The following is a 14,236-nucleotide window of genomic DNA, read 5'->3' on the forward strand; positions in this document are numbered from 1 at the left end:
CAAATCCAGATCTCTAGTAATTCTAGGTGATTCTCAGCCAAAACAGCTTTCCTACCCTCTTACCTTTCTCCCTTTTTGTGCTTAACATTATGAGGTCCAGCAAAGCCTCTTCACATTCTATTTTCTTTCATTTCTCACTTTCATTTTATTCAAAAGCAAGAAATCTAAGAACTGACCCAGCAAATAATAATCCTTTTTATCTAGAACATGCAGAGAATAAATGGCTCTGAATTGTCATTTATTAATCATTTTTCTTTGTTTTATAGTGATAACATATTAACAACTCAGCAGTAGATCGGTATTAGCATATGTGGTGGTCAATACAAGTGTTACAGAGTGTGGAGAATAGCAGATATATGTATGCAGTGACCCAAGAAACTCTCTTTAATGGGGGTTGTTCACTGGATCTTGAGGGAATGGGAAGATGTGGGTTGACAAGTCAGAGAAGATATCTCTCATGGTGGGAAGGAAGAGGGTGATGGTCCCGATAAGGGAGAATTGCAGGTGACAGCACAGCAGCAGCCAGACCATCTGCCCTTCTTCAGACAGGAATGAAGCAGAGCTGGTACAAGGGTGGCACACGACCAAATGCATTGGCAATGGGGGTGATGTCAATATCCTTCGGGTCAATCTGAGATTTCAGGTTAAAGTTCTGCAAAATGGTGGTCAGGAATAAAAACAGCTCCATGCGGGCCAGGCCCTCTCCCACACACATCCGTTTTCCTGAAAATAACAGACATAGACGATTTGTTCCCTGAACATTAGGTCACAAACAGTCACAAAAAGTATGCAGTAACTATTTGAAAAATGATTAAATAGATGGATGGATCGAAGGCAGAATGGCTGGAAGGAAGGTTGGATACACAGAAAGAAAAATGGATACACTTCCTATCTACTTAATATCTTATGTTACTAAGTACCCTTCACTCAACAAATATTTATAGAGTATCAGCTCTATGCCATGCACTTCACTAAGTATTCCCACATTATAACTGCTCTTTTGACACTACTAGTTTCCATCAGTCTTTTTCTAGAAATGCACTCACAGGGAAGAAGGGCTGAAAGGAGAAGGCTCATATACTGTGTTCCCCTTTGTACCTCTGGCACAATATTTAGCCAAAGATTTTTTCCTAGTGTACTTTCAAAAGTACATGTCTAAACATGTCACTCTCTCATTTTACAACTTTAAACGACACCCATCTGTCCTATGGGATAAGGGCCAAATGGCTTGACCTGACTCTTCCCATTCTGTTTCCAGGCTGACATTCTATATCACATCTTCCATTGTTCATCTCCTCCACTCTCAGCTCCAGGCATATCCATTCTTCATCAATCTCCAACACACCACAAAGTTTCAAGCGTTATCCCTTGCCGTCCCATCTGTCTAAAAAGCTCTACTCTTATGCTTCCTTCAGAATTTATGTCTCATGTCATTTCCTCTTTTTGATTTCTGTGATCCCTAGTCAATAGAAACTCACCCTCTCTAGGTTTCCTCATCATATTCATGCTTCCGCTGAAGCATGAATCACCTGGAATTCTATTATCTGTGTATTGTTTTTCTATCCTGCTAAAACGTGAGATCCTTAAAAGGTCTCAGTTCTTGACATTATTAGTGTATACAGTGCCAGATCCAAAGCAGAGATCAAAAGCCAGAGAAAAAAATGAAGGGAACTCTATGTCCACAGACTCACCACACACTTTAGCTGTAGAGATTGAATATCCAAGATGTATGATCATGAGTGAAGGGAGATCAAGGTACTCTGGAATAATCGCAGACTATTCTTCCATATTCTCAGGGTTTCCTGACCCTGAAATTTGTTGGCAGGTGCTAACCACCTAGATCTACAAAAAATGTCCTGCTACTGTGGTCCATTACCTCTGTAAAAGTTCCCTGCCTTCTCTTCTTGTCCGGCTTCCTGCTCCAATGAGGTAGCTTAAGTTTCCTTCCTCTTGGAAGTGTTATGGCCTGTGAATGAGCAGGAAGCAGGCAGCTTCCCCTGCTGAGCTCCCCAACATCCTGTGCTTTCCCCTCTGGCAGCCTTCCTCCTACTATATTACAATGATCTGTTTACTTGTCTACTTCTCTAAATCAGAAGTGAGCCTCTTAGGAGCCCATTCTCTGCTCTCAGATACTTCTGAGCTCAGATACCTAGAGCTCAGTCTAGGGAGCAAAGGACACCACAGGGCAGATATTCAAAGTCATGGAATTAGATACCTTTCTCATAGCAGATGAGAAATGTCTAAATAAGTTTCACCCAGTAAGAGGAGCTCTTGGGTAGCTCAGTGATGTATCTAGAGGCAGAATTAAATTAACCTACACTCTAGCTTTTTCAGTTTGAAAAACTGGATCAACTCCCCAAAGCCCCATTAATCTGGCCCAATAATGGGGATGTTCATCAGCAGGGAAATCGCATAGGCATATGGAACGGTGCTAATGATCTGCAAAGCAATTCAGCCAGACCCCACAGGAGGCATCATGTAAGAGTCAAATGATCCCAAAAAGGTATCATGTCACCTGAAGGACAGATGAAAATGAATATCTATTACCTGCTGAGAAAGGCATGAAGTAGTCACTTTTCTTAAAGTTGCCACTCCTATCCAGAAAGTGGCCAGGGTCAAACACCTCTGGGTTGGGGAATTCTTTGTCATTGTGCAGCACAGAAGTCAGTGATGTTATTATGGTCGTGCCCTGGAAACAGCAAAACAGACAAACTAAGTTATAAAGAAGTCAAAGAGTGGGAAGAAGCGATGGAAATCACCTAGTCCAATCTCTTTGATCAATAGATAAGAAAATTGAGGTTCAAAGAAGTTACATTCCCACGTAGACAGACCTAGTAAGAAGCAGGATGAATTTAAGGCAAGTGGCAGTGACTTTAATAAAGTCCCCTCCAATTAATTGCATTTGAAGTCCTGAGCATTTGAGTACATGGGGTATCCTTCTGAATCCCGTTTATCATCAAGCTTGGACCCTGGTGTACATCCCCACTTGCTGTCGTATTTCATCACTTCAGTTTTCACATATCTCACACATGGATTACCTTTTTTTGTTGTTGTTTGTTTGCAGGATTGTTACACGGGTATATTGTGTGATGCTGAGGTTTGGGGTACAAATAATTCCATCACCCAAGTAGAGAGCACAGCATGCAACAGGTAGTTTTTCAACCCTTCCTTCCCTCCAGCCCCCATCTAGCAGTCCCCAGTGTCTACTGTTGCCATCTTTATGTCCATGAGTACCGATGTTTAACTCCCCCTTGTAAGTGAGAATGTACAATAGTTGGTTTTCTGTTCCTGCGTTAATTCACTCCAACTGCATCTATGTTGCTACAAAAGACAATATTTAATTCATTTTTATGGCTGCATACTGTTTCCTGGTGTATTTGTACCACCTTTTTTTATCCAGTCCACTGTTGATGGGCATTTAGGTTGATTCCAATCCTTTGCCATTGTGAATAGTATTTTTTGCCTTTTAATCATTGCTATTCTGACTGATGTGAGATGGTATCCCATTTTGGTTTTGATTTGCATTTCTCTGGTTAGTGATGTGAAGCATTTTTTCATGTTTATTGGCCACTTGTTGTCTTTTGAGAAGTGTCTGTTCATGTCTTCCCCACTTTTTAATGGCATTGTTTTTTGTTTGTTCAATTGTTTAATTACCTTATAGGACATTAGACCATTGTCAGATGCATACTTGGTAAATATTTCCTCCCATTCTGTAGGTTATCTGTCTACCTTGTTAATAGTTACTTTTGTTATGCAGAAGCTCTTTAGTTTGTAACTAATGTATCAATTTTAATTAACATATCAATTTTTTTTCATTGTGATTGCTTTTGAGGACTTAGTCATGAATTCTTTCCCAAGGCCAATGTCCACAATGGTGTTTCCTAGGTATTTCTCTTGCAATTCTTAAAGTTTGATGTCTTACATTTAAAACTTTAATCCATCTTGAGTTCATATTTGTATATGGTGAAAGGATGGGGTCCAGTTTCATTCTGCGTATGGCTACCCTGCCATCCCAGCATCATTTATTGAATAGGGAGTCCCTTCCCACTGTCTATTTTTTGTCAGCGTTGTTGAAGATCAGATGGCTGTAGATATGCAGCTTTATTTCTGGGTTCTCTATTATGTTTTATGGGTCTGTGTATCTGTTTTTGTACCAGTACCATGCTTTTTTGGTTACTGTAGCCTTATAGCATAGTTTGAAGTCTGGTAGCACGATGACTCCAGCTTTGCTCTCTTTGCTTAGGTTTGTTTCGGCTATTCAGGCTCTTTTTTGTTTCCATATGAATTTTATAAGAGACACTGGTAGTCTGATAGGAATAGCATTGAATCAGTATATTGCTTTGGGCAGTATGGCCATTTTAACGGTATTGATTCTTCCAATCCATGAGAATGGAATGATTTTCCATTTGTTTGTGTCATCTACGATTTCTTTCAGTAGTGTTTTGTAGTTTTCCTTATAGAGATCTTTCACTGCCTTAGTTAGATGTATTCCTAGGGATTTAATGTTTTGTGGCTATTGTAAATGGGATTGCGTTCTTGATTTGGCTGTCAGCTTGAACGTTACTGATATGTAAAAATGCTATTGATTTTTGTACATTTATTTTGTATCCTGAAACTTTACTGAAGTCATTTATCACTTCCAGGGGCCCTTTTGGCAGAGTCTTCAGGGTTTTCTAGGTGTACAATCATATCGTCAGTGAAGAGAGATAGTTTGATTTCTTCTTTTCCTATTTGAATACGTTTTCTTTCCTTCTCTTGCCTGATTGCTCTGACAAGGACTTCCAGATGAAGATTTTTAAATAGAAGCCTCTGCTGGCACTTAAAGAGTCAGGAGAATTTGGAATCTGTTCATAGGGTTTTTTTAAATGGAGGTCTGATCTATTAAAAATGACTTCTGAGATAATATCAACAAGTACACTAAAATCAATTGAAGGGTTGATCACAGAAGTGTTATACGTTTCTTTTCATTAAAACATGTGGGAGAACTCTTCATTATAGATGAACCCAACCTAAAAAACACATAAGGAATGATAAAAGTAGAAAAATCATCATTTTTGCAGCCATTCAGGTAGGACCATAGATTCAAGCAAGGATCATCCATTAACTTTAAAACTACTGGGTAAATTAATTGGGAAAGTAATATTCACAAGACCTTAAAGTACCATGCCATCTTTTTATTAACTGTATATGAAAAACAGAACCCCAACAATGGAGAGACTAGCAGACACACCGTTACAAAATGTGGACTGCACACGTGATGCAGTAGCACATATATAACATCACCTACGTAACTTTCTTGCCAAAAACACATAACTGGAATCTACTTGTCAAAAAAGCATTCAAACAAAACCAGACTGAGCAACATTTTACATAACAAGGGGACAGGACTTTTAAAAACTGTCAGTGTATTAAAGTGAAACAAACTAAAAAAAACTGTTAGTAATGAGAGAAGACTAACAAAACAAGATAACCAAATTAAAAGCTTGTTCCTTGACTGGACTACAGGAAGTCCACCAAAAAAAAGCTATAAGAGATATTTTAGTATAACTGGGAAAATGTAATTGTAAGATATTAGATAATATTAACCTATTGATAATAATTCATTGAGTGTGAATGTTATTATTATTATTATGTAGGAGAAAGTCCTTGTTTTGGGGAATTATATACCGAAGTACTTAGGTGTTAAATGTGACAGATTAGATTACATAGGTAGATAGATGATAGATAAATGCAGATAAATGTACAGAGTAAAATGTAGATGTATAAACATTTCCATATATTATATGTATACTATATGCCTACACACAAATATATTCATTCTAGAAAGATATTATGATACATAATAGTTGCTATAGATTTTCTAATACTCCCAATAATGTGGGAGTGGGGAGATACCAAATAATTGAATACGTGATATTTCTTTTCTTTTTTCCTTTTTTTTTTTTTTTTGAGACAGGGCCTTGCTCTGTCACCCAGGCTGGAGTGCGGTGGTATGACCATAGCTCACAGCAGCCTCAACCACTCGGGCTCCAGCAATCCTCCCACTTCAGCCTCCCAAGTAGCTGGGACTACAGGAACATGCCACTACACCCAGCTAATTTTTTTTATTTTCTGTAAAGATAGGGTTTCACTATGTTGCCCGGGCTGGCCTCCAGCTCCTGGGTGCAAATGATCCTTCCACTTTGGCCTCCCAAAGTGCTGGAATTACAAGTGTGAGCCTCCACACCTGGCTGGCCTTTTCTTTAGCAAATCATAAATATTTATACAAAGTATGATAAATAAGGAATAAAAATACATTCAATCCATGCAAGTAAAGGTTTAGCCAAATGAAATTGCACCCACCTTAAATTGTTTTTAGCTATTCAGGCTTTTAGTACAGCATAATTGAGAATGAGATATTTCCAACCCTGTATTACAGAAAATTAGAAACTTAGATATGTGTTGTGTAGTATGGTAGCCATGAATAATCCATGGTTATTTGTATTTAAATTTAAAGTAATGAAAACTAAATAAAATGTTAATTCCAGTTCCTTAGTTGCATTCATTACATTTCCAGTGCTCAATAGGTACCTGTGTCTAGTGGATTCCACACGGCACAATACAGACATTCAGAATTCCCTCTTCCCTATAAGATGGCAATAGTGACTTCATCCTTAACAAACTCCAATCCTTTTTCCTCTCAAAGTTAAATTTTTGTTATTTTATTTCTTTATAATGGCATAATGTACTTGCTTCAAGTGGAATGGAGCAACTTGCAGCATAGCAACTAAAAAGTCTCAGTAAACACAGAAGCCATGTGTTAGAAGGCACTGGAAAAGCTGCTGAGACAAAAATTACTCAGGGTTGCAGACATAGGGGAACCTCAGAGAGGTCAGCTGATGGCTACAGTCAATTTCTGACTGTGTTTCATATGTTTATTGTGGCACTATTCACAATAGCAAAGACTTGGAATCAATCCAAATGTCCATCAATGATAGACTGGATTTAGAAAATGTGACACGTATACCATGGAATACTATGCAACCATAAAAAAGATGATTTCATGTCCTTTGCAGGGACATGGATGAAGCTGCAAACGATCATTCTCAGCAAACTATCACAAGATCAGAAAACCAAACACCGCATTTTCTTACTCATAAGTGGGAGTTGAACAATAAGGACACAGGATGGGAACATCACACACCAGGGCCTGTAGGGGGTGGGGGGGGGCCTAAGGGATGGATAACATTAGGAGAAATACCTAATGTAGGTGACAGGTTGATGGGTGCAGCAAACCACCATGGCACGTGTATACCTATGTAACAAAACTGCACATTCTGCACATGTATCCCAGAACTTAAAGTATAATAAAAAAATTGAAAAAAAAAATTTTTCAACCGTGTTCATATCTAACTCTGAATGAAGGTAGAAGGTGTTGCATAATTCTGTCTGCCTAGCACAGGAGGGATGAACCCTTTCTGGAAGAAGATGAACTTCATCTGACGTTCTGCATTTTTTCATATGTCATAACTGGCACTTAACCAAAACTTATGAGTCACTCCAAAGACAGAATTAAGTGAGCACAAAAAGAATAGAGAGTGAGAAAAGGTTATAAAAACAATCATAATAGGGAACATTATCTTCCTTATTTTATAAAGCCAACATTTCCTCAATATCAGAAATCTGACAAGAAAATTTTGAGGAAGAAAAATTGCAAACTGATGTCTCTTATAAACATAAGTTCAAACAACCTGAAAAAAATGTAGCGAATAAAATCCAGCTGTGTATGTCTCTGTGTGTGCATTTGTGTGTATTTTAACTAATATATATATTATATGTATATGCAGGACAAAATATATGGCCATATTAATTGATGCAGAGACTCCATTTGATCAAATTGTATAAACATTCATGACCAGAAAAAAATCATCAAAAGTAGGAGAAGGCAACCTTCTCTAATCTGATTTTTTAATTACAAAAATATACATAAAACATTGTTCTCACTGGTGAGATGTTAAACCTCCACTCATCCTGAACATCATACATGAAACAAGGATGCCCACCATCATGAATTATTCAACACTGTCCTGGAAATCCTAACCGTGAAATAAAGCAATAAAGATAAAATTGAGTTATAAGAATTGAAAAATAAGAAATAAATATTAAAACAGATCACAGGATACATAGAAATTACAAATAAATTTACAAACAAAACATTAGCAATGCTAAGTAAATTTGCTTGATGTAAGATCATCAAAATAATAAAATCAATTATATTTCCATGTGCCAGAAACAAAGAAATGGAAAAGGCATTTTTTTGAGTATATTATTTAAAAGCCAGGTGCAGTGGCACACATCTCTAATCCCAGCTACTTAAGAGGATGAGGTGGAGGATTTCTTGAGCCAGAAGATCAATCTGTGCAACATAGCAAGACTCTGTTTTGAAAATATTTTTAATATTATATATATTTATTTTATATTATATATTACATATTTACTATTATATATTATATACACAACTTACAATTACATCAAAATATCATTTATTTCAGAAAAAAATATAATACATGTGAAAGCCACTGAACTGAAGACAAAACATTACTGACAAAATAGAAGAAAGTCCAAATAAATTAAGAGCATAATCATATCCATGAATTGAAAGATTCAACCTGTCAGGACCTCAATTCTTTCTTAATTGATCTAAAGATTTAATGTCACCATGATAAAAATCCCAGCACAGTGTTTTGGGAAATTGACAAATTGATACTTTAAACATTTATTTGGAAATGTAAACACCTGAGAATAGCCACAAAAAATTATTACAGAAGCAGAACAAATTTGGAAGACATAAACTGCTAGATACTGAGAACTGTTATAAACCTTCATAGGAACAAACTGGAATGGAAACAGCAGAGTCCAGAAAGCTGCCCCAAGCATGAATTTTACATGTCTCTCATCACGTGTTGTTAGAGGATTGGGACCATACTATGAATCTGGGGACTTCAAGAGCATGGAGGTGTAGGAGAAACAAACTTACCTTAGGGATGAGGTAGTTTCTGAATTTAACATCACAGGTCACTGCATGGGGCAGGTTGGTGGGGATGAGGTCAATGTATCTCTGGATCTCGTGCACCACAGCATCTGTGTAGGGCATGTGACTCCTGTCCTGCATGCAGGGGCTCCGGTTTCTGCCAACCACACATTCAATCTCTTCCTGGACTTTAGCTGGTAAGACACAAGTAAGAAATGATGGAAAAGGACAAAAATGGCACATTTGCTGTAGCAATTCAGGTTACAAGAAGCATAATGAAGGGGTCCCGACATCATTATAAACTTAAATTATAGGACTGAAAGTACACCTAGACTTAGAGAAGAAATTACTACATTATAGATACATCTAACTCTGCTACAAGCTAAGTATTAAGATAAATCTGTAACCATCTACATATTAGCATACAGGATAATCAGTACAAATATAAATGATAAAATGCTTCAAAATATAAATATTTAGTATATTATAAACTCAAGAAATTACTGTTCTTGAAGAAAGAAAAAAATCAAATTAATGTTGTATCAGAATAATATATAACGTTTTAAAACTTTAATTCTACTAACAGATCTATATGTATGGGCAGATTTGTGTATTGTGTGCATATGTTTATTTGAAACTTGAAATGATATTCTCTCTCATCCTCACACTCCACAAAGGTGGCCATGCTGAAACATTCTAGAAGTTTCTTCTGAAATTTATATTCATATTTCTAAATAATGACTCTCTTTTGATTTTTTAAATTTATTTTTAGAAAATTTCTAAAATTTCATGGTAAGAAAGATGAGGACTTTCTCCATCACCAACCCATAACAAATAGACACACACGCACAAACAGAAACACACACACACACTCACACTTCCCCCACTCTAGTTTCCCCAGTGTATTTATATCACATTTGTATTATATTAATACTCATGTTCACATCATTATTATTTCATAAATATTGATCACAAGTGGGGCTGCTGTAATTATGTCTCCTTTTTTGTATATTCTTGGACTTAAGTGTATCTATTTCAATTCTAATTTTATGCCAATTTAGAATTACTGCGAATGCTCAGAAATGTTTCAAACTCTCACTAATAATTCTCTAAATACTAAAAATAATCAAATAATCAATCAACTTCTCTTTGCCCTTAATGTCTTCCCTCACACCTCCATTATCCACCTGGTCCATTCTAAAGCATTTGTTTTCTAGGCCGGGTGTCCAGCAGCCTCCCTGACACTTCCATTCTCCTACATGAAGTCTCCTGAGACCTGCAGTCCCTGACTTCCTCTGACTTGGTTTCAGATATTTAGATGGAAAATATTCTCTAGTATCTAAGAAAATAAACACAAAGGATAAAATTTTTTTGCCCACTTGCAGGTCTGAAAATATTCTTTATCTATAAATACACAAGATGACGGCTGCTCTTGAGAATTCTAATGTCATTCTGATTCCTGATCCTTTATAGGTGAACTAATTTATCTCTGAATGTTTTTATCACTTTCCCTTTAACTCTGATGTTCTAAAATTTCATGGCCTAGTGTCTTGGATGAATATTTTCCATTTCATTCACTTTGCTGGACATTTGGTAAGCATTTTCTATCTAAATGGTGAAAAATGGAGGTCTTTCCACTGGTGCTACTTATTCTCAGGAGTTTACACCTGACTGCTGAATTTTAGGAACAAGATGCAGAAAGGCGCTAAAGGCCTCAGAATTCAAGTGGACTCTTACTTAACCCCTCACTCTTTCCCTGTCTCTGTCTGTTGTTTATGAGTAAGCCTCTTAGGTTCAGTGTCTCTAGAGAGTGAACCTCCCTTTTCTGTGGGGAAAAAACAATTAGTTTACAAATGGAGTTGTGGAGGGAATCTAGGCAGGGAGAATTTTCTGTTTTCTGCCTTATTCTCCCTCTGTGTTCTTTGGGAGTCTCTGTTCTTTTGAATACTCAGCCTTACAGGGACTATAGCAACACAAATTCTTGTGGCCCTTAGGTTGCAACTTCAATCTCTCTGCCAAATTGGTTACCATCCTTCTATCTGCTCCCTGTGTCTCAGAAGTTTGTTAAAGACTTGATAGTTGTACTCTAACCTTAACAGGAGTAATTCTCATATGTAATAAATTTGTCATCATTTCAGTGTGATTCTGACCCCAGAAAAACAAGTGTGTGGCTAATAGGCTATGCAGAGCCAGAATCTGCTCATAGATAAATACAGAATTTGAAGGAAAAAAAAAAAGTTGTTTGTAAAAGATAAAACTATTGACCCTAAGAAAAAATATTGACAAGTACCATTTTTCTAGGTGCAAATTTTGATAATCATAAAACTCCTCAGGCACATTTTCTACTTAAATAGCGTACACCTTTATTATACAGCTACATGCTTAAAATACTTCCCAGACTACGCAGATTTTCTCAAGCTATCTCATCAAATTTCTAGAATATCCATTATACACTTCAATAAATAGTATTTCCCAAATAATCAAAAATAGAACTATCATTTGATCCAGCAATCCCACTACTGGGTATCTATCCAAAATAAAAGAAATCATTTTATCAAAAAGACATCTGCATTCATATGTTTACTGCAGCACTATTCACCAAGGCAAATTCATAAAATCAACGTAAGTGTCCATCAACAGATGATTGGATTTAAAAAGTTACGTGTGGGGTTTAAAAATCTGCATCTAGTAGTGTCACACACACACACAAACTCACACCATGCACTACTACTCAGCCATGTAAAAGAATGAAATCATGTCTTTTGTGGCAACCTGGATGGAACTGGAGGCCATTATCCTAAGTGCAAAGACTCAAAATAGAAAGTAAAAAACCACACGTTCTCACTTACAAGTGGAAGCTAAACAATGGGTACACAGAGACATACAGAGTGGAATAATAGACACTGGAGATTCCAAAAGGTGGAAAGGTGGGAGGGAGGTGAGGGATGAAATGTTACCTATTGGGAACAATGTACACTATTCAGGTGATGGGTATACTAAAAGCCCATACTTCACCATTAGGGAATATATTCATGAACACAATTGCACTTGTACCCCTAAGTCTATAAAAATAGAAATTTACCAAAACATTAAAAAATGGTATCAAACCAACCATAAAAGAATTGCCAATAATAAAAATTAAAAATAAAAAGTCTCTGTCTTTACTGTTCCAGCATTAAAACACTACATTTTCAGAATAAGGGAAGATCTGTAAGAGCATACCTGGCTGGGCACAGTGGCACATGCCTGTAATCCCAGCACTTTTGGAGGCTGAGGTGGGTGGATCATTTGAGGTCAGGAGTTCGAGACCAGCCTGACTAACATGGTGGAACCCCGTCTCTACTAAAAATACAAAATAATTAGCCAAGCATGGTGGGTACACCTGTAATCCCAGCTACTCGGGAGGTTGAGGCAGGAGAATCACTTGAACCCGGGAGGTGGAGGTTGCAGTGAGCCAAGATTGCACCACTGCACTTCAGCCTGGGCGACAGAGCGAGACTCTGTCTCAAAAAAAGAAAAAAAGAGCATATCTATCACTCAAAGTGGTCTGTTCTGCTGGAAAATGGAATTTTGTAGACATGGTTTTTAGTGAAATAAAATTTCTACTCATTTCAAAAAAGAAACTGCAACAAAGTAGTCTGTTCTTAAGAAAACCAACATATAATCCTAGGCCAATTCATCATGTCTGTGCCTGCTACAAATCCTCTCCCATGAAATCTAGACCCTTTATTCAGAGTATTTAGTCACTTAAATCCAGGGCTTTATTACTTTTGCTAGTGATCACACTGTCTTCACCTCTCTCAGTCCCTCTTCCCTGTTATGCAAATTCATCTCATTCTCACCCCTTCATCGTATTTAGACAACTTAAAGCCAATGGCACAGAAATTTCAATAATGAAGCTTCTCTAAGAGAAACAAGATGGAGGACAATAGCAGTGTCTTCCCAACATCTTTTCTGAAAATCACCCTGCTCACCTATGGTATCATCATACCTGTGACCTCTGGGTACTTCAGCAGGAGCAGGAGTCCAAATCTTAGGGTGGTGCTTGTTGTCTCTGTTCCAGCTCCAAACATATCAGTTACAGTGGCTATCAAGCTTTCAATAGTAAATTCAGACTGTAGATTGTGCTTTTCCTAAAAATTATTTCATCATTTAATTATTTGATAGTGTGCCAGCATATGAAATTACAAAAAATCCAAAATATATCAGGTCGATCTAAAGATAAGGAAATTTGGAAACTACAGAGTGCAGTATTAAAACTACAACAATTGCACAGTGTTGCAGAGAATGTAAAATAGTTCATTTCCCATTCCTGCTTATCCATTGCTTGCCTAAAAATTATATTTCCAAGTATAGAATGTTCTCACTTGTAAGTGGAAGCTGTGTTGGCCATGAAACATATTTCTTGTCTATGACACATAAGCAGGTACCTGCTCATGGTACTTTCTCTCTCTCCTTTTTACTCAAAACACATATATGAAGGTAGAGTTGGTATAGATATCACATTGGAACATGCATATTTAAGAATCATAACAAAGCCATCTGTGGTGGCTCATGCCTGTAATCCCAACACTTTGGGATGCCGAGGCAGGAGGATCACTTGAGTCCTGGAGTTTGACACCAGCCTGGGCAGCAAGTGAGACTCCCTGGCTCTAAAAAAAAAAAAAAAAAAAAATTCAAAAAATTGGCCAGGCATGGTGGCTTATGCCTGTAATCCCAGCACTTTGGGAGGCCAAGACAGGCAGGTCACCTGAGGTCAGGAGTTTGAGACCAGCCTGGGCAACATGGTAAAATATCGTCTCTACTAAAAACACAAAAATTAGCCAGGCATGATGGCATGTGCCTGTAATCTCAGCTACTTGGGAGGCTGAGCTACGAGAATCTCTTGAACCCAGGAGATGGAGGTTGCAGTGAGCCAAGGTTGCAGCACTGCACTCTATCCTGGGTGATAAAGCGAAACTCTTTCTCAAAAAAAAAAAAAAAAAAAATCAAAAAATGAAACAGGTGAATGACACATATCTGTGGTCCCAGCTACAAGGGAGGCTGACGCAGAGAATCACATGAGCCCAGGAAGTCAAGGCTGCAGTGAAGCATGTTCATGCCACTGCTCTTCAGCTTGGATGGCAAAGAGAGATCCTGTCTCAAAAAAAAAAATAATCAAGATGAAGGTTCGTGTTGTAAGTGTGGGGATCAAAAATGGCAGGCACCTGGTTCTAGGATGCTTCA

The 14,236-nt window shown here is 37.5% G+C and overlaps 1 protein-coding gene across 2 annotated transcripts in view; it reads right to left on the minus strand.

Moving 5' to 3' along the window:
- Positions 1 to 221: 221 nt before the first annotated feature.
- Positions 222 to 14,236, minus strand: part of CYP2C18 (cytochrome P450 family 2 subfamily C member 18) — a 36,495-nt gene continuing 22,480 nt past the window's right edge. For both annotated transcript variants that reach the window (XM_011738336.2, XM_011738329.2), the window contains 4 exons: positions 13,002 to 13,143; positions 9,017 to 9,204; positions 2,548 to 2,689; positions 222 to 723 (listed from right to left, as the gene is read on the minus strand). In XM_011738336.2, the coding sequence (XP_011736638.2) occupies positions 542 to 723; positions 2,548 to 2,689; positions 9,017 to 9,204; positions 13,002 to 13,143 (654 nt within the window). In that variant the 3' untranslated portion in view covers positions 222 to 541. The remainder of the gene's footprint in view (positions 724 to 2,547; positions 2,690 to 9,016; positions 9,205 to 13,001; positions 13,144 to 14,236) is intronic.

This window comes from Macaca nemestrina, chromosome 9, assembly GCF_043159975.1.
Source record: "Macaca nemestrina isolate mMacNem1 chromosome 9, mMacNem.hap1, whole genome shotgun sequence".
NCBI classification, from domain to species: domain Eukaryota; kingdom Metazoa; phylum Chordata; class Mammalia; order Primates; family Cercopithecidae; genus Macaca; species Macaca nemestrina.